This window comes from Scophthalmus maximus, chromosome 10 (assembly GCF_022379125.1).
Source record: "Scophthalmus maximus strain ysfricsl-2021 chromosome 10, ASM2237912v1, whole genome shotgun sequence".
NCBI lineage: Eukaryota > Metazoa > Chordata > Actinopteri > Pleuronectiformes > Scophthalmidae > Scophthalmus > Scophthalmus maximus.
The window spans coordinates 5374136-5395817 of record NC_061524.1 but is presented as its reverse complement, the minus strand read 5'-3'; the positions used below and the strand labels follow the sequence as shown (position 1 = coordinate 5395817).

Sequence of the window (21682 nt, the reverse complement as noted above, 5' to 3'; positions counted from 1 at the left end):
AAGTCTGGGCTGTTGTTTCCAATTGTTAATTATTTGATGAATTGTGGTAAGTTTAATATTTCTTTACAGGACTTGCGAAGTTCATTATTTTGTCAAAAACATTACCCGAACAAAAGTACAAACTTGACCACTGAAAGCAGTAAGTGCTATTTGTTGTTGGGGTGCTGTTGCTAATAATGGAATTCTACTTCCTTTGTACAGTCCATGAAGACTGCCATTGCAGGTATTTCATTGCTGAAGAATTACATTTGCCGATAATCCTTAAGTCCATACTATTACCCTGACCTGGGCATTAACTTGACTGCTATAAACGGTAAGTGCTACTTGTTGGGGTAGTTTTTAGACAATATAAACTGAATGCATGACAAGACATACTGTTATGTGAATCCAACTCTGATCACTTCAAATAGAGCCACTAATGATTCCTGTCTACATAAGTGCTACTCTTTGGGGCTGTCTTGTTTGGGATAACTCTTTCGATGGAAAGACCATCACAGAAAATCATAAATTATGCTGTGCCAATTTGTATAGTTTGAGATACTGATGGAGTTTCAACTGGAGGCTTCCATATGGCAATGAGCAAGCTGTGCTCTCATTCGCCGTCGGCTCTGAGCTAAAGAAATGGAGCTTCTGGAGCACTCGCCTCCAAGGTGTCCTCTTCCGTAAGTTTGCTTGCTGTGTAGAGCGGATAACCTTTATTGATCACGCAGATGTGAAACTTCGATAACTAAATTTTCTATTGTCCTGTTCACCTGAGGCCTCAACTGACCTGAGTTTGGGCTATAATCATATTTTATATCATATTTAATCATATTTTGTCCTTGTACTAGTTGATTGGAGTTGGTTCATTGGAATGCTGTTTCTTAATCTGTATCTGATAGAGAACATGTAGACAATAATATATTATGACAGATAAATGCTGTGCTTATTATCAGGCTTCTCTGTTAACTCGCAGGTGCTCTGAAACGGACACCGGTGGGTAAGGAGGCCACACGTCACCAGTACGCTGATGTTGCTGCTGTTTGCCCCATTCGGACAGGGAGGGAGTGGCCGTCGCTGTTGCAGGCTTCCCGTGCAGTTTTCCAGATTCTGTGGAAACAGACCGTTTAAACCAAACCTGCACACATTGATATTTATCTCACTCATATCCATAACAAACTGTTCAGACTTTTTGAGCATGAAAAGTTTTATGTTACGAAAATTTTATTTTCATTTCTTTTGTTAATTTCTGCTATTTTATCTTTGTGTGTACAATGTGCTAGTATGTATTTTTTAATGACCAGAACAAAGAAATCTTTTCATATATTCCAGTGAGCTGTGTTACAGAAAGTAAACCTGAAAACCATGTGCCTTTAGGAACTTTATTTAAAGAAGTCAAACAATCAATAAAGATATGAAGGATGTATGTACTCTTTAGTGTCAACGATATGAGTTTAGTCTATATGTTAAAACATTGTTTCACATCTTTTACTCAATCAACGTTTCTTTTTTTTTCTTCATATTTTTTTGCCTAGTGCAGCTTTGCGCTATTGTTGAGGGATGTTCTCAGTCGATCCTGTAGGGGGGGATATATTCAAAGCATTTGCTTTAAAATATGATGGGCCTTTGGCTCAGTGGGTGGAGTTTCTTAAAGTGAAGTTTTCTGTCATTCTTGACATCTTCTGCTTTAAAATCTAACCACTAATACCAAAATGTATTTCAGAATATATTTTCTGGGAAAAGAGTCTCTGACCTCTTACACATGTTTTATTACAGTTGGACCTACAAACCAAACACATTGGTAGAGTGAATTACCTTTAAAGTAGTTAAATTCTATATTAATATATTAATATATATTAAATATTTTTTGTAAAAACATCTAAAAAGGCGTAAGCTTTGCAGTGAACATGTTGCAATGCTTTCAGACTTTTTCGTATCAGAAAGCAGGACTTTTTCGAAGATCGACACGTTTGATGAATCTGACATGTCACGTTCATACGAACTCACCTTACGAACAAATGTCAAATTAAAGATAATAATACGAAAAGGTTTTTGTATTATGATTGTAATTTGTTCTTCGCTTGGACAATGGCACCAATTTTTTTTAACAAATGAAAACCACGTCCTTGATAACTAAGTGTAGCACCTTCACATGACAATACAATCGTTCTTTTAATTTTAGTGATGCCAAATGCAATTCAATTCAATTTTAGTTGTATAGAGCCAAATCATAACATACATTGTCTCAAGGAACTGCACATAGTAAGTCCAATATTTAAAACATTACAGAGACAAAACCGAACAGTTATCTTTGAAAATGTTCTTATTGCTCCGAGCTGGTGGAGTAAAACCAGCAGCTCTGGAGAGGAACCTATTACATCTTTAGAGTCGGGACACGTGATGAGAAAGTGAATTCAGACTTTGTTTTGTTCCTGTGCAGTGCTGCGGGAGAGAGAGACAGGAGCGTCCAGTTTAACATCTTAGGAAATAAAACTCAGCAACTCATCTAAATTAAGAGTCTGAATTTCACTCGCGCCAACATTATTCACCAACACTAATAAAATAGTTATCATAATATTTTTTGTTGCATTCGTATTCATAGTACATAATGGCAACTATGAAGAGCAACTCGACTTTTTTTTTCATTGTGATTGTTTGTAAATCGGCCAAATGTGTTTTATTTTGAAAAGCACAAACGGAAGTGAATTCTTCTGGCGGCGCGCTTGACGCCGCGAGAACAAAGCAGCCAGTGAACAGCGCCTCAGAAGAGTTGAGGCGGATCATGGAACGGAGCACCGGCGCAGAGGAAAACACTCCGTCCACTTCACTTTCCTCGCCTCAAACTATGACAGATGGTTATTATTAACCATAACAACGTATAAGCCGGGAGGGGAACCTCGACATGGAGCGACCATGGTAGCCGCATTCCCAGCATCTCGTCGGAGCGGTGGAGTTTTCGCCTGCAACTCTGGAGCAACGCTCGCTCCGTGAAGAGGTAAAGTGCAGTCGAAGTTCGCCGCGCTTTGTGTTGACATCCCCCGCTGTCCGACCTCGGGCCTCGGCCCGCCACAGGACCGAGCTCCAGCCGAGCCCAGGTCTTCGTCCCCGGTGTCACTGCTTGTCGGTGGTTCGAGGTGCGAGGAATCCTGCGGGGCGTGTTGTACAAGTTTTCGCCACCTGTTGCGCGACGTCATCGTTTTTGTTGTGTTTTTAAACTATTTTTTTTATGCGCACTGACAGCGACTATTCGAAATGCATTCGAACATTATCGAATTTCGAAAATTCGGAAAATTTCGAAAATTCGGAAAATTGGCAAAATTTCGGAAAATTGGCAAAATTTCGAGAAAATTCGAAAATGTGTTGCAATAGGAGAGCACGAGCAGTGATTTAAAGGGATAGTTTAGTGATTTCGAAGTGGGATTGTCACAGTCACAGTCCCACTGTTGCAGAGGGGACCACGGAAAAATGTCTTTTTCGCCACATTTTAAGACGTTACCTAAAAAAAAGATATTGACAATTGTATGCTATAGGATGTAAGCATTTAAAAATGTGGCGAAAAATATGTTTTTCGTGGGCCCCCCTTCAACAATGCGACTCAGACTTACGCTACTTCTGTTTCCCCTCCAAACTCTGTTAAATGACATGGCTGATCACCATCTCTATAAGGTTACATATTAACTATGCATAAGTAACTAATACAACCCCACTTCAAAATCACTGAACTATCCCTGTAAGATAATTTTCTTCTAAATCTTCAATTCGGCATGTACTGTATATGAAATAACAAATGGAAAAATATATCAACGGGTTTTTGCGAAATGAAGCTAATGCGGAAGTGTCTGAAAACTGTATTCTCTTCAATGACCAGCAGAGGGCGACTCCCCTGGTTGTGAAAAGAAGCCTGTTTCTGTAGAAGTCTGTTAGAAAAAAAAACTCTACCTCTCACTTGATTTATAATGTCAGTAAAAATGTCTCAATTGCTAGTCGCCTGTCGTCTTCAATACATCATGATGTTCATTTTGTAAATTTTGGTCCCATTTAGAGGAAGATAGACGATAAAGCCCAGTGTGCTGGATTCAGCGTAAATGACAGCTAGCACCGTCCAATCGGTGTATGGTTGCAAGTGTAGCGTGGGCATGCAGTGGATGAGCTCTTCGCCTACATTCTGGTTCCAAAAAACACAAGATGGAACTGGTCTTAATGCTAAACTCGAGGCTTCAAACAAAAGTTCACAAAGCAGTTGACCACAGTATACAGTTGACCACAGTACATAAGCGGTTTGTTCCTGTACCATACTGTTCATGGCTTTAGCCTCATTAACTAGATTTATTAGTTGAGTTAGGTGCATTTCATTATGACTTGTGTGGTTGAGAGTCTGTAAACATTCTTACAGTACACATGGCATTGCACAACATTTCTATCTGAACCAATGTTGAGTTGTAAATGTAGACAGACTTATGAGAGGCAGTGCCACGAAGGGGCTGTTGACAGGGATACAATGAGTCGGATTAGTGAGAATAAACTAGATTTAACAAATGCCTTTTGCGTTATTGTTGCGGAATCCAGGGATAACTAAAGCAATAAGCTCAGAACCATCGAGTCAAGAAAACAATTTGATCTTATCGCCCCATCTCTCATAGCCTGGAGCATAGGTTACGTGAGCTAGTCACCCAGTCAGGACTCTGCTTCCTTTTGTCCCCCTGAATGTTTCCACCTCACAGATTGGTGTGTCATCTATTGTTTGCATGGTAATTAGACTGGTGTTTAAAAGTCCAGGCTCTCGGACCGCAACCGTACCCACTATCACTTACATATGTGCTTGTGTGTGTTTGTGTGCGTGGGAGAATCATGAAATATAGCCTAAAGTATTTCCTGGTAGACTCTGGTTTTCCAATCTCCTCAGAAATCTGCTAATGTACTTAGTGCTCCGTGTCTGGGCCAATGCAGACTAGTACCATTGTCAATATCAAACCCTAGTCACAGGTCAGGAATGCACGATGAGTACATTGGCTCAGCATCCCGGTTAGTTGTGTGACCACCTTCAATTGAATGTTAAACCCTCTTTATATGTTTAAGTTGAGTGACACAGTTATGAGTAAGGGTCATAGTAAGGTGTTGGGCCCCACAATCCTCCAGAACTGCTAAGGTGCGACTTGGTATTGATCGTACGCATTATTCGTTCAAAAGATATCCACCATTAAGTGTTTTAATGATGTTGAGGAGTCTAACACTGTGGCTTAAAAAATCCCATAGTTGTTAAATTTGGTTGATTTTTACATAATTGTTAAACTCATCCAATCATCTATTGAACACTTGTTCTCTTTGGGTGGTGGCACTGTGCTAGTTTGAAAACTGTTTTGGAACCGCAACACCACAGTTAGAATATTCATGATGTCCTTGCATCCTATTTACATTTAGTGTCATCCCTTCATCTGTTTGCACATCAGCTCAGAGGGACATTACACAGAATTTTTAGAACTATTTCTGTGGTTTTAGGCAATGTTCTCTGCTGTCGTATAAAACATGGGCTTGAAATAACACACCATGCAACCATATTTTGAGAGTAAATCTGCTGTAATATATCACATACAGTTAATAATAACGTGTACACATACATTGTCTGTTTTATGTTATGCATATGGAGCTATTTGAGTAATTATATGTGTGTAACCTCACCTAGGTGGCATGTTGATTGGATTTGCCAGATTGTCACATGAGAAGGGTGTTGCCTGATTGTATCCCTGGATGGGAACTATGAGCATGGGTGAATCTAGAGAGTAACTGCACAGAAAGTATGAAGTGATTCAAAAATGCTTTGGAGGCAAATCACGTTTCAAGAGCAGTAGTTGGGGGGGAGGTTGTAATGGTCAAAGTGAGTTTACTCTTCACTGATTTGTTGTGGAAACTTTAAACTTACAGGCTGTGCAAATGAAAGGAAATTGTGCATGAAAAGGGGCAATGTAAGGCCCTTTTGGCTATCCATAAGTTTTCACCAGGTTGTCGGCAGATAGAACACCGGTAGTCTGGTACTGTGTACCTCTTTACCTTCGGGGGGATCATGAAGTGTTCTGGTTCTTGTGACAGCATGTTTGGGAAATTGAAAATGGCCAAAGAGAGTAAGCACCTGGTGCTAAGCGACATAGCATTCAACACAGCATAGACTGAAGACAGTCAGAGGAATATACCTGGAGCCCCTGTGATCATTGGGAGATTTGACTCTTGGTTTGTCTCAAACATGCAGTATATATCCCCGTTTGGCCGGAAGCCTCACTGACGCTGTCAGGTGTTGGCAGTGATTCTATCGCAGCATGACACCGTTAACAGGTCATAAAGCTTTATTCTTTCCATGGTTCACATGCAGTTGCCATGCTTATGACCTCAACAAACCGGCAAAAGGAATTCAAGTTTAAATGTCAAATATAGTATGTATAGTGTATGTATAATGGCCTATATACAACATGTCAAATATAGTATGTATAGTGTATATATAATGGCCTATATACAACATGTGCTGGGTGTGCATAGCCCTTCCTATCCTTTTTAAAAAAAGTTTTCATAGAGGTTGGACGCCCCACCATGTGTAGTACAGCACTTTTGTAGAGGTGGTGTTTCTTGGCTTGAAGTGCAGGGTGTGTGTATGTGTGTGAATCCTTTGTCAGCCGCCAGATTCCTCAGTGGTGAGTGTGAGTGGATGCGTTTGCGGAGAACTCCCTCTCTGGTCAATTTAGACATGTGCGTTTGTGCATGTGTGATTTGAGTGCTGTGCGGTTGGTTTTTCCGCAGAATAAAACTCTGCCCTGCAGAGTGGGCACACACCCAGTTAATGTAAAGTGAAAGGGAATGCGCTTGACACACTTTAATGAGCTCAACTTAGACGTTTTTTTTGTGGAAGAAGCTCAGTGCCACCACACACCCCCAATTTAATCACGACCAACAGGAAATCCCGTCAAACAGGAGAGAAGTGGTCAGGAGGTTTGTTTTAAGAGCAGCTGTTGCCAGTTTTATGCACTGCTTTACAGCCAAGCCTGGACTTTTGGTTTTCAAAGTCATTTTGAGCAACAGGATAATTCTGCGCTATATGTTAAAATGACCAGATTAATAAAGGAGGTGGTCTTGAAACACCATTGCTCACAATCACTAATCATGCCGCTTTGCGCAAAGATAATTTAATTATAGTGGATTATTCAGTCCGATTGAGTTTGAGTCACTTCAAATGTATTCATTGTGTTAAAAAAATGTGTAAAAAATGGAGTTAGACAGGGATTGGGGTATGACAAAACAAGATATCCAAAGCAAGTTGGTGTTGCTAAGCAATGGCAACCACTGTGGGGGGAGGGGTTTGGCAAACTGTCAGATGACCCTGGTTAAAGTTCTCAACAGGTGTCTTGTGTGTTGTGTTGGGGTGATTTATTGACACCTCCACCCTGGTGGGAATGACTCCCTGCCCCTGGGGTCAGGAACTGGTTAGTTGGTCTGTACATGTGTAAATGAAATAAAGCAACAGGATCATATTCGGGAAGAAAGGAAAGGAAAACTTCTTCTAAACACCCTTTAGAACTTTTGTTTTAAATACCCCCCTTAGCATACTGTCGTAACATGAATGTGCCTTATCACACTCAGTATTATCCAGCAGCAGCTAATCCAGTACCAGGTCCCTGACCCCAATGTGTCCGACAGGTGCTCACTTTCTACTATGAGCTGGAGTCGTAAAAGGAATTTGGCCTTTAATGTTTGAGTTTGAGTCACTTCAGACTCTCCCGACCTACCAGACGACTCTCGAACATGTAGATTCGTCTACCTTGTGTTTCTCAACACGCTGTCGTAATATTTCCAAGAATATGAAACGGCGTGTTTCCAATTTGTTTTGAAGAAGCGTATTTCATAAAAAAAAAGTCTACCAAAACACTTCAGAGCAGAATTACTCGACAACTTAACCTGCTATGTTGAAATTCTGTTAGCTGCCAGGTTTTGCTTCGCAGTTAAATAAAGAAAGAAAAATAAAAAGGGAAAATCATGGAACACGGTAGATATCGCTCCAATGTGACTGTTGGCTGTTTTACTGTGAAGAATTTTCCATTTCCCCATTTTTCCCCATTTTTCCCCCCTTGGTAATCAGACATTGTAAGATTTCTGTGTATTTATAGATGGGTGACAAATGAAGGGAAAAACTTAAGTGGTGGAAAATAACAAATGCAGCAGGCTGCCATACAGGTTTGCTGTATAGATGGTAGAGAGCTGAAGTGAAATTGATCTGTTGAATGTAGGGATCGACCGATATGGATTTTTTAGGGCTGATGCCGATACCGTTTTTTTTCCCCTTAACTGACAACCACGGGGACCTTCCTGTTTACCAGGCCCGGACTGTGAATCGCGCACAAGAAAATGTCTCGTTCCAACCAAAACAACTCCAAAAGTCCCCCTGCCGCTTTGTTTTGACAGGAGGGGCAGCCCCTACGGAGCCCCACTGGAGGTGCGAGGAGGAAGAGAGACGAGAGATAAAAAAAAATCAACCAGGTCTCCTGTCTTCCTCTTACTTTCCAGGAAATGGACCCGTTCTCTCTCTTGTCTGTCATCCTTCCATGTACACATGGAAGCAGTGGGGGAAAAAAATCGGAAAATCTAATCCAGTCTTTTTCAAAACAGAATTGTTTTTTCCCCTTTGCCAAAAGGCTTGAGGCCTTTTTTGAAATCGAAGAGGCCCACGCAGGACTTCTTCAGTACTTGTTGTCAAAAAATTACAAGAATCAACCATTTCCCAGCAGGATGGGGAGTCTTTGAAGCAGCACCGAGGTCACGGCACACTGCAACTCTTTGTTGGAGTCCAAGCGAATTACATTTTTTAAGGATTAGCTGCTTCTTATAAGCCACACACATTGACACACACCACCTACTAAGGGAACTTTTTTGACACGAACTCTGGAAAATTGGGTCTGGACATTTTCTGGAGTTTGCCGCTCACAGCAGGAGATTGTCCCGAGTCAGATGCGTTGGAACATTCGGCGGCGAGGGCTGGCGCCTGGACTTTTCCGGACATTTTCCTGATGTATTCTCACATGGGCTCGCTCGGAGATGTTACTAGGGAGCTGTCCAACGTTTGTGGACATTTGCGTTCTCTCTAGCAGAAACCCTGGACACATTGCGGTCTTTAAATAAACAATTGGTCAACAGAACAATTCTTCAACGAATGACTTTTTGCTATGGAGCCTCCACCATATCAGTGGTGGGTCACATGACTGGCTAACAGGACTTCGCAGTGCACGTCAGACTTTGCCAGTTGTGAAGTGATGTATTTGCCACCACGTCCTTGAGTGCATGTGGCTGTAGCAGCAGGCGAAAGGTGTGGGGGTCAAAACAAGCATTTGCTGTCTGACTACATTTTATATTTGGTCCAAAGAAACCTCACTCAAATGCTGACTTCAAGGAAGCGATAGAAATAGAAACTAAACAAAAAAGTCAACACTGGCGTTGCTTCCGCTTTTGGCAAGTTGGATAATTAAGTTTGATGAACTCAAAAATGTTTCTGATTGTTAATCGAACAGCTGCGTGGTTGCTTCAAAAGACGGTGCTAGCCGGGATGTGTTTGCATGACAGCCGGCCCATATCAGCTGCTGTAACACGGTCCCACTCAACATCTGGGTCAAGCGTGCCTGTGTGAACCTGTGCATGTGTTCAGAGAGTCAGAGACGGCAATGTTTTGTGTGTGCCCCAATGCGATGGCTTTGAGAGTGATTGTGCCGAGTGAAATTCCTGTCCAGAGAACAATGCAAGACGTCAAGTTGAGCGAAATGCTTGTTGCTGCAAATCTTTTTGCAGTTGGATATTATCATAAGACGTTCATCAAGGAAGAGGGAGGCAATGAAAAAGTATAGACATTTTAGTTCATGTGTTATCCTTGTTTGACAATGTGAAATCTTATGGTGCGTTCCCACCAAACGTGGTAAACTTAAATGTCCCTGCGGTCAAACTCGCGTGAGTAATGCCATCATATTTCCAAATGTCGCTCTCTGAACAGGCCTGATCTGGAGGAGTATTGTTACACCTGTGGAAAATCCCGTATTTCTTTGTTACTTTTTTCTTCCCACCTGTAGTATGTTTAGGTTCTCATCTGGCTGTGATGTAGAGGAGTCTTCAAGGTGTGGTCAGTCGACCTGACGTCAATGTAAAGTGTGATTACAGAGTGCAGAGTGCACTTCTAACTACACCCAACATTCAGGTTAAAGCAGAGACATCACAGTGAACAGGGAGTCTTATATTTTACCCTCTCAACCCCCTACGACGACCAGAGGGTCGGTCATTAGCTGATGGTTAGTGGCGCTGAATCAACAGACATGTGAACCCAAATTACATTACATTCATTTAGCAAGACGCTTTTGTCCAAAGCGACTTACAAAAGGAGAATCAACCATGAAGATATTACTCAAAAAGTGCAAGAATCATGCGAGCACATGAATATCTATCAAACAGGCAAAACGGCTTCAAGTGCTCCATTGTAGTTTTTTTCTGTTTTTTTTTAATGATTCATGGACTAAGCAGAAGTCTGAACGGTGGAAGTTTTGGAACGACTGTAAAAAATTATGCACAAGAAAGGTGGATTATTTTCATTTGATGGGAGGATCCTGACGTAAAATTACGTTGAGCTATGATTTCTCGCTCAGAGTTCAAAATCATGCATCTCTGATGAATATGCAATGTTATCAAACAATTTGGAATAATGTGTTTTTATTTTAGACGGTGTCTGTAGGTCAGTCAGTCCGTCAATGCACAACTTGGTCCAGAGTGAAATATCTCAACCAACCACTGAATGGACTACCAGGAAAACAAACCTTGGTCCTTCTCAACCTTTTCAAGCCGCAATGAAACTGATACTGTACTGAAACAGTAGTTGACCGTCGTCTCAGCTCAGATTTAGTAGCTGTCCTGGACCTTTCAGTCACAGCACATGATCTTTTTCAGGAGACGGACTTCATTGAGATATTCTGGTGCTCTCTAATGAACTTTGAAATGGACCTTTACGTTCCTTGTTAACTCCACAACTACATCTTCCCCAAGAAGTGTGACAGGATCGTCGTCATTTCAAAACCACCTTATTCATCTGCTTTGAGCCTGATTGGGACTGGTCATATCTAACTGTGTTTTTTCTCTAACGTTCAAAGGTATTTCAGCAGACAGAGACGGACAGAGACAACTCTACGGACGTCATGCCTTCCACCAATACTGTCAGTCAACGGCAGGAGAAGGGCAGTTTCTTTAAGGTACATGTCAGTAATCTGTGCTGGGCATCATTGTTTTTTTTTGTTTTTGCATAGAGAACTTATGGGGGGAGATAAGGATTGCTTAAAAAAACTATTTTAAAACGATGACAAAGTAGCACGGACGTAGCCTACGTCCTGGGCACGGTTACAAAGGAGGAGGAGCTGTGCTGAGTTTAGCTCCGTCGTACTGTATGTCTGTTTTTGTAAAGCTCAATTTTTCTGGATTGCTCAACAGAAGGAAAATGGAGAAGTGGGCATCACGTTCGTCAGACAAAGCGAAACTGGGCTCTCCTCAAATATTCCCACTTTACCCACTTTACAGTCTGGGTTAGAGAGAACTGTTGTCACGGCAGGAAGCTTTCATGTATTCTGGAAATACTGAAGAGGTTCACCTAGTTTTGCTTCATTTATTTTGTGCAATTACTTAAGTAAAATACAAAATACTGAACAGGAATACAAGAAAGTGAAGTGTTAGTAAAATAAGAAATGCAAAAAAGGCGCATGAGGAGATCTCACTATACAAGAAAGGTGGAAATAAAAGAAATAATGGTAAAACACAGCAAACTAAAAAATGAAGAAAAAAAGAACAATTCTAATTTTTCCCATAGATCCAATACTTGTACGCAGCTCATAGGACTACGGTAACTGCGGCTGGACGTTCAACGAATTTGTGATTTCCTTGCAAACGGCTGACTAATTGATTCCTCGAGCAGCTGGTGGGATGTTACTCAAACACAAATGTCCTAACTAGACGGATAAAAGGGAAACGAACCAAATGACGCCAGTGTCACACTGACAAGAATGAAACGAAAGCTCAGGAAAATCAATGCGTGCAGGTATTCCTCTGAAACAAAAGCTATCACACAGGTTGGTGATAGCTCACGCAGATATACATGTGTATATATTTGATATATATATATATATATATATATATATACAGGTCAAACTTACAGAAACGAGAGACAGTTCACAGCAGAATGAAAGCGGTGTTGTTATAACTGTATGAAGTTCTTCTGTCCTGTGTACATTTCAGCTGATCGACTCGTTTGCCTGCGAAATCGGCACGTTGAAGAAAGCGATGGGGAAAAAGACTGATCCTGCAGACGGAGACCACAAGGCGGATTCACTCCTAGGGTGAGGACACGTTGACCGTGGATGTGTGGATGTAGTTGTTCATTTAATGTGTGACTACCAGCAGAGAGCGCCCTTGTGAGGCCTTTTAGTGTTTTGTGCAAGGTTGTGTGAAGTGTGCTGACTAGACACTGACACATAGCTGTCACAGCTTTGTCACGGAAGTAGCAGATAACAGGAGGAATCTGGGAACTGTTACGTGTGTGTGTGTGTGTGTGTTTTGTGTGTGTGTGTGTTTTGTGTGTGTGTTTGTGTTTTGTGTGTGTGTGTGTGTGTGTGTGTGTGTGTGTGTGTGTGTGTGTGTGTGTGTGTGTGTGTGTGTGTGTGTGTGTGTGTGTGTGTGTGTGTGTGTGTGTGTGTGTGTGTGTGTGTGTGTGTGTGTGTGTGTGTGTGTGTGTGTGTGTGTGTGTGTGAGAGAGAGTGAGTGTGTGAGAGTGTGTGTGTGTGAGTGTGTGTGTGTGTGTGTGTGTGTGTCAGGTGTGGAGTGGGGAGCAAGTCAGTACTGGCTGTAGTGGTGGAAAAGTATTATTAGTGGCAGTTTATTAGTGTATTTATGTACAAAAGGGAAAAGATGAGGCTACTCATTTGTTTGATAGGTGAATTTTCTTTCTAGTAAAATATAATATATATGGCATTACAGGCATGTGTATTGATTACATGGCCCAGGGGTGTATAATGTACCATGACTTATTGGAGCCCGACTTATATATCGTTTGCCTGATAATATCGGCTCATATGAGCCTTTTTTTGTTTTCTTTTTATTTATGGCTGTAAAGTTTTTAGCTAAATTGTAAAATATCAAGCCTCAGTCACATTTGTCACTTGATGACATCTTAGGGATTATTGCAAGTTGTATATTGGCCAACATTATTTGTTTAGAAATCTTTTGAACACCCCACAAACGATATCTGCATCGGCCCCAAAAATCCATATTGGTCGGGCTCTATGATTCATAGTTTGCTCCACATCAAACAAATGTTTCTCAAACATAAATGCACCACTAATATTAGATGAAATACAGTAGTTTGACACTTGATTGTGTTGTTTTATGTTGGATACATTTTGCCAATAATATTACTTCTTCCGCTGCTTGTGCATCTCTTCAAAGGGAAACATAAGAGGGAAGCAGAGAAGACATTTGAGGCTGTTATTTGACCACAGTGTAGAGCCACAGCTCACTGATGAAGTTCACCTGCAGCCTCCTCTGCAGCGCTGACGGCCCCATGTTGCCTTCACCTCTCCACCCACCAAGTATCTTTTCCCCTTTCTGTGGAAATGTCAGTTTAAATTAGGAAGATCAAGTTTCTGTTTTTGTTTATGTGCAGGAGCGTGCGAGTTCTCTTTGTTAGTTTACTTTTCAGTCTGTGTGTTTTGGTGGAAATAGTGTGACGTAGAATTAGGGCCATATTGAAGAAAATTAAAGTCTGAGGTTTTGAGAATAAGTTTGTAATATAAGAATAAAGTTGTAATTTAATGAGACAAAATTCATAATATTTCGAGAAAAAGGAAAAAAAGCAATTTCCTGCAAGTTCGTGTTGCTCTTTCTGATGAGATGCTACCCTTTTTAATCGTATTGTTATAAATTTATTCTCGTAACATTCTGACTTTCTTCACTTCTATTTTGACTCTTTCCCCATAATATTATGACTATATTATATATAATTAAATATTATATATATATATATTTTTCTTCCCTTTAAGTGGCGCTAATGCTCCATTGTAAGTAGTCATGATGTGCGATGTGTTGAATCTTTGTAGGCAGCACAGAAACTAAATCCCCCAAAAAGTAAACCCATGAACAATGGAGCTATTCCTGTCACATTGGAGTCATTTTGTAATCATTTTAACAGTTGCATTCGCTAAAATATTCATTATATATGTGTAAACTTTGTGTTTCTTTGTTTTCAGGCTGGGTGAGGAGGTGGGAGGTCTCTTCCTGCAGGCTTCGCCTTGCCCCGGCATCGGCGCGGCGCTGGCCGGGGCGAGAGATTCGGGCTACGACTCCCTCCATCGGCGGCTCAGTGTCCTGGACCGACTGGTGCACACACATGCCGTGTGGTTACAGCTGAGCCTCAGCCACGGGGACGCCACACTCGTACTGCAGAAGCAACCCACAGGGGTGAGGGGGCAGCGGCCACTGTGGCTTCAAAGTTTAACGGACAAACACAGATAGAAATGTTGAAGACAACACATGAATTTAATGCAGTAGAATACAACAGGAACATTAATGCAGTAGAATACAACAGGAATATTTTCAGAATATTAAGGCAAGGTAGAGTGTCCACGCACTTGCCGTGAATCTTCCAGAGATTTTCCTGCAAATCTCCATAAAGTGATGTGAACTCTATGTTCTGATTGGACGTCTCCTCCCTTGGCCCGCAGACGTTTGTGGTGAGGAAGTCAGCCAGCCTGCAGAGGAAAGTCCTGTCCCTACGCATGGACAAAGACTCTGCAGTTCCCGTCGAAGACTTCCCCGTCAAGGAGAGCCAGTACAGTGAGCATCTTTGAACTCCCCCAATGTTCATGTGTCTGTGTTTCTGTTGTTGTTATTTTGGCCTTTTGAAATACGTGAGGCCACCGATCAGGTTTCCTCCTCCAGAAATCTCCTGCATGAGCCATTATAAAGGTTGAATGAAGAGAGCACAGTGATCAGGGGAAATACCCATTTGCAGTCGGTATAATTGATGTCTGTCTCCGCCCCACAAAGGTTTTTTCATCACCGGCAACAAAGAAAAACATTTGACTCAGCTCATGAGCTGCAGTGGTTGGGCTGATGCTGTAATTGCTCAGTGTTGATTTTGGACAAAGTGCTTGTGGACGTCACGTTGTCGTGTACACAGAAAGCTGTAATTATCATAAAGGCCTGCATCTTTATGGCCACATACAGTACGAAATACACAGATTTAGTTTTATAATTGCAATGAACTGTTGTTGATCAAGTTGAATGAGCGGCAGATTTTCTTTTTTAACCCTTTCAGTCCCAGACCCAAAAGGTTCTGCTTCCATTTATGTTTTTTTTCCTCCAAACTTTTTCAGCTTTTTGGTGAAATTGACAACAACTGTGGCATTTCAACAGGCTTAAACAACCAATCATCGCTCACCTGTCCGACATCACATAGACTGAGAATAGTCTGCGCTTCATGTGCAAGCCTGACTGTAAAAGTGGCTGAAACACCTTTCTGCTGAGGCTGAAGACATCTTTTTAATGAAAGGGGTCACTGAAAAGTTTGGCATGCATCAGCTGTAACTTGAAAGAACTGAAAGCCAACAGCTGATATCTGAAAGTACAAACAGGAACACAGGAGTGAACATAAACTCAGACTTGCAGAGTTTATCTGATGAGGGGAGACCTGCAGGAGTTGCCCAAGGTCAATCCTCATAACAAAACAGGACTGCAATGGCACGGCACGGCACGGCATGGCACGGCATGGCACGGCTGTATCCTGATGCAGGGGAAGCTTGTGTGTTGATGGTTTAATGCAGCTCAGCCTGATTAAAGCAGACTGAGCCAATGGAAATTCTGCATAGATAGACTCCAAACTATGACTACATACCCAAATATGCCCTTTGTGCTTGTCTACTGTAGCACACTGTACACGGTAATGTTACCCAGTGTGTCAGATGTGTTTAACACACGGTAGCTTTTGTCACTTATCACACCACATCTCCCTCTTTCATCACTCCATCTGAATTAGTGTATTTTCCGCTGTTCTGTTCTATTTTCAGTCACTTGAAAAACTGGGATTTTCCCGAAGCTCTTGACAACCAATCACCAAAGTGCGCTGTCCTCTGTTGTACCTGTGTTCTCACATCTGTCTCTAACTGGGATTTCCAAAATGCTTACAGTACGTAGTGAAGGTATGTGCTCCGTGTGAAGCACCACCCACTGCAGCCTCTAACCGCCTTTTCCCTTTTCGCTGATTACTGGTAACGGGGTGTATATCGAAGACAGAGTGACGTTTTGCTCTTGAGCTGTCCGTCAGCCTTTTGCAGAACAAAAGTCTATGCAAGAGTCAGTTTGTTGAAGAGCTGCTCTGAGCGGTGGTTTGTCCCAAACAGAAAGACAAACTTCAGTGCCTGGCTGTCTCCTCAGAATGAGAAAATCCTGATGACAAACGCGTACACTCTCACAGAAGTCGAACATTGAACGGCGTTGTTTACTTTTAATGTCCTGCAACCTGCGATCAAACGCCTGAGGGAGTCTGGCAAACTCACCAGGATATTCATATGTCACAGCTGGCTTTAGTTCGTGCAGAGCAGGATATTACACAGTGTTAACCCTTTCCAGTTCCTATTTTGGACGGGGTGAAAGGTCAATCTGATTTAATTAAATGTTAACTGGGAACAATTGATCATTATTTATAATTTGATCCTAATTTTAGATCATTCCTTCATGGAACGTCAGAGGGAAATTTAGCATATATGGCTAACCCTGGCTTATTTACAGTCTTTTTATTTTTTTTTTGTCGATTAATGAAAACTATTAAAAAAATGAATAAGTAAGGTTGTGTTCAGACCAGCAACAGCACTGTGAGAAAAAAAAACAGAGCTCTCATTCATTTCAATGAGACCACTGTGTTGACACACCAGTGGCGCTGACGCAGGGGCCTCCGGCAGAAAGACGCAGACTTGTCCGGCTCAACACAACTTCCTCCTGCCTGATGCTGGCCAATGAAATACATGCTCGCATAAATCTTCAATCTCAAGAACATTTATTTTTTTTCCTTCACCACCAGCTCTGGAGCCCCTCAGGGCTGCATTCTTCTCAGCCTCCTTTTTTAACAAGCTCTACACAAATAACTGTGTCAGCGTTATCGAGCACATGGCTCTTGTCCTCAGCTCTTCACCCACCCGCCACGTACTTCATATACTAAGACATACATAAGACATCGCTGGGGGTGACTGGGCACCATCTGATGGTTTTATTGTCGTGAAACGATCTCGAAAATCGTTGAAGTACTGAGTCAGAGCACACGAGAGGTCTGAGACAGATGAGGACAGTTAGATTCACTCCAGAATGTAAACACGTATTTTTCTTGTGCTTCCTCTGGATCCATTTCCCTTTAAGCCCTTTGTTGGGAAGTCATTTCGATTAAAATACAAACACATAATCAATGTTTATGTTGGCAAGTTATATCTTCATGTTGTCTTTTCTACAGTTTTCTTTGATTTGGTTTTCAGTATGACATTATGTATCATTGACATTATTGATCGTGTAACCATGGAACAGTTACGTACACACACACACACACACACACACACACACACAGGTGTGTATCTGTCCTCAGCCAGATCTCGGTCACAGTTGCTTCGCTGCCAGAAGCTTTTGTTTTTAACAGTTTGCCAAGTCGTGAACAATCAAAGTCCTGATTCTGTGTAAAATTGACAAGACGCATGAAAACGTTTGTTTCCGTCTGAACTTCTGGTGAGATCTGTTTTCCAGCAAAGTGTTTGTGTTTGAAATCACAGAATCACAATCTGATTCATTTGTCCTCAGGGGGAAATTCAAACCGCCACTCTTATTATTAATGTGTGCTTGTGTCTCAGCTATGTGATTTTTGCCCCATTGCTTGTGAAATGTGTCCAAACAGGTAGAGTCGGTATGATTTAAAAAAAAAAAAAATGTTGTTGTTGCAGTTTTTGCTCAGTTAGAAACTCAGAGGAGTTAGAATTGTCTCTTCTCGTGCGTTTCCCCTCTCACTTACTTCTCTGTGTTCCACTCCTGCAGCTTTCTCTCTGGAGGGATCGGGCCTGAGCTTCGCAGACCTTTTCCGTCTGGTGGCGTTCTGCTGCATCAGCAGGTGACTTCATCCTCCACGGTCACTCACGATGACACAAAGAAATGCGTGATTGTTACACTGCATGTTATACGAACCAGAAGCCGTAATCTTATCACCATCAGAAGCCTTCAAACTGAAGATGGTGAAGCAATTTTTGTTCATTCTGAAGCTGGAATTTCCAGTTTTCTGAACTTTTCTGCGCAAATGTCCACAGAAGTTTTTCCAGACATTCTCCCCAACTTTTCCGGTGCAAAAAAAAAGATTGGTGTATAAAATAAAATCCACTGATGATGTTATCCCAAAACTCTTATATACATGTTACAATAAAGGGTTTTTTGTGGCGGACAGAAGTTTAAGTTCTACACAAGGAACATGCAAATCAACACAAATGCAAAAGGAAGTGTCAAGGATGGAAAATCATTCCACAAAAAAAAAAAAAATCTGCAGATGTATTTTGAGAAGGTCAGATTGCTAAAAATAGAAAAACATTACAAGCGCACAATCCGTTGCACATTGCTAAAAATAGAAAAACATTACGTTACTTCCAGCAGTGTTGTCATCTAAACAGAACAATGGGGTGGGCTTTTTTTTGGTATTGATTCCTTCAGTACAGTGCCAACAGACGACAATAATGTACCGTACAATAATTGATTTTAATGGGCCAAGCTTGTGTGGTAAACCCTCAGCCACGCCGGATAATTATTCATGTCAGGTGTTCATTTTCTTGCCACAGTACGATCAGTTGGCGTCTTCTCCGTTAAGAACATCTCGTCGATTGTGGAATTTTCTGGTGAACACACTAAAGTCACGTTCACATTCACTCTTACTGTTTACTTAAGCATCTAGCAATCCTTTTATTTGCTGACGTTTTGCTGCATATCGTTGTGTTTTTACCTCAATCTCACACTTCTCCATAGAGCTACGAGTGGTCCAATATTTCACAGGGAGCTGTTTTTTTTAATTATACTAAAATAAATACATAGTATATTTTAAACACAGCTCAGCATAGTTTGCCTAATCATTGGTGTCTTCTTACATTGTTTCCTAAATGCACAAAATGCCTGTTCATTTATAGCCACACAATTTGTAGGTCACTTGCTCTGCAGTGATTTATCACAGTTAACGTGTCCCGTTATTTACTTCGACTTTGGGTATAATTTTCAGCTGTAATCACTCAAATTTCCATGTGTGAAATCTTTGGAAAACCACGTAAATAGCTTCTGAAAGATCTTGTAAAATACCGCAGAGGTTGGAGAGCAGCAGGCGCATTTTACCCTCCAGCCAATTGCCAAGCCACACTGTGACTCACACACTTCTAGGAATAGCTGTTTCAGTCCCACCCTCTTTCACTAGATTTTTTCTTCTTTTCCCCAAGTCTTTCTATCTTTCACTCAGCCCTTTTCTCTTTTTCTCAGGGATGTGTTGCCCTTCACTCTGAAGCTCCCAGAGGCGATCGCTTCAGCCAGAACGTCTGCAGATCTCGAGGAGGTTGCTAAACTTGGACCAGGTTTGTTGTTGGATATACTGTATTTTATTGGTGGGGTGGGGGTCTGAGTTTAAAGTGAAATATTAAGTTTACAAAGGATGCTGTTTATACGTGCAAATTAACAGAAACATGCAGGTATGTCAACGTACGTCATTAACCATGATCACATATTGTGAAAAGATAGTGTAGGAGACCAGGCAGAGGTTTACTATATAATCTGATAAAGCCTGTGAGAGTGTACTGTAGGAAGCAATCTGTGCAGACGCATTGCATCACTGTGCAGTGCTGTGAGTTGTTGTGAGTTCATTATAAATCGTCCTTTTTGCCTGCATCACTTATTTTTTGCAGCCCGACTGATTTTTGGACTTGGTTCATCCTCTTGCAGATTCTTTAGTGTTTTCTCTTGTCCCACATCTGTTTTTTCAAATTAAGGTTTTTTTCCCCCCTCTGGCGTGTCTCTCGTAAAGTCCATGTCCACCCTGCTCAACGCATTAACTGGCGTGCCAGCGCTTGATGTCTCGCCCTCAGGGACAAACGTATTTTCCAGGCCCAGATATGTGCTGCTCGGCTGGGTACGGACTGTGGCGTTAGTTGGACGCCTCTGGAGCTCTTGCTTCGCCCCGACTGTTGAAGCCATTGACTTTTCTTTTTTTTTTGCTCATTTGTAAAAAGCAGTAAATCTTATACTTTTTTGGATTTCAACTTTATCAACACCATATTTGGTTGAACAGCCTTGTGGGACAAATTTGTCAATCGCAATTTCTGCAAAAATCAATCAGTCTGTGTTTAGGAATAAGCCTATTTTACCATTTCACTGCAAAATTCCAACGTGTACCTCACAGCCTAGTGTCAAGTGTTAACCAAAATCTGAAGTGTCATATTATTGGGCAGTTTACGCCGATGCTTAATTTTAAGACGAAAAAGGTTAGAGCTTTCAAAAAGCAGTTCCCTCCTCCGGGGCTTTTTAGATTCCAACGATCAACACAGTCTTGCTGTACTGAGATACATAGTCCTGTTATAAATGGGCAAGATCAGTCAAAAAATATAAGAACAGGGCTTAGTGGGCACTTCAGCAATCCCGATAGAAGTCAGTGGTGATGTCCAGCAGTGTGTCATAAACATACACTCCAATACATGTAATACTCTCCATTGTACACTTGTATAAATAACTACAAACCAAACATACCAGGCAACCTGCATCAATTGTAGCTGAAAAACATGTTGGAACTTGGGCTGTATGATATGTTATGCAGCAGCTTGGTGCCAAAGATCAGTTGTCGCTTTGGGACAGTAAAGTATATCCACTTTACCTTACTTTACCTTACCATAAACAGCTTAGCATCATAATAGCACCTTGCATTGTGTAACCCCTTTTACTTTTCATAAGCCCGGAATAAGCTCCAGTTAAATTCTTTACATTTGCTAATTCTGTTTGGAGGAAAATGTTGATAAACCACAGTGAAGTAGATGTTTTTCATGACACTGATGACGAAACCGCCGAGCTGCTTCCTTCTGTTGAGCACATAAAAGGTTAGAACCCGCAAATGGCCTCTTGTGTGGCTCTGATTCACTCTTATACCTGCTTCCTCTAACGTATACACTATAATTTGACACTTAATTTAGCTTAGCTAAATATAGCAATTTGAGTAGGTGTTGACACCTCTCCGCACATCATGTCCCCCCTCAGAGACACTTGTGTGCGTTCAGGCTCTGCTTCTGTGACTCAACTCTGAACCATTCCAGACTCCCAGCGTCTTTCACAGTCCTAATGAGTTCAGAGTGACACACAATGGTTGGATGACACGTTCCCCTTTATTGTGGTGTTGAGCGATGTACAGACCAGACAGACATACTGTACATTCGCTCTGTAGTATTCCTCCGTGTCTGTCTTTCGTCGGGTTGAATCCACAATGGTGGGTTTTGTGTCTGTGAAGGTAACTGAAGAGGAGGTCTGACGTACATTTGAATAACCACTGTGTGTGTGTGAGTGTGTGTGTGTGGGGGGGGGGGGCTACGACACTGAGTAGAATATGGCTGCCAAAGATGAAAAGAGT

General features: G+C 41.6%; 1 protein-coding gene across 2 annotated transcripts in view; it reads left to right on the top strand.

Moving 5' to 3' along the window:
• Positions 1 to 2725: 2725 nt before the first annotated feature.
• Positions 2726 to 21682, top strand: part of LOC118283729 (ras and Rab interactor 2) — a 33215-nt gene continuing 14258 nt past the window's right edge. The window contains exons 1-7 of one of the 2 annotated variants that reach the window (XM_035606019.2): positions 2726 to 2974; positions 11133 to 11231; positions 12265 to 12365; positions 14271 to 14481; positions 14745 to 14856; positions 18091 to 18163; positions 19558 to 19649. In XM_035606019.2, coding sequence (XP_035461912.1) covers positions 11178 to 11231; positions 12265 to 12365; positions 14271 to 14481; positions 14745 to 14856; positions 18091 to 18163; positions 19558 to 19649 — 643 coding nt within the window. In that variant the 5' untranslated portion in view covers positions 2726 to 2974; positions 11133 to 11177. Of the gene's footprint in view, positions 2975 to 11132; positions 11232 to 12264; positions 12366 to 13470; positions 13614 to 14270; positions 14482 to 14744; positions 14857 to 18090; positions 18164 to 19557; positions 19650 to 21682 lie in introns of those variants that run through there. The other variant, XM_035606021.2, reaches the window with a different exon arrangement.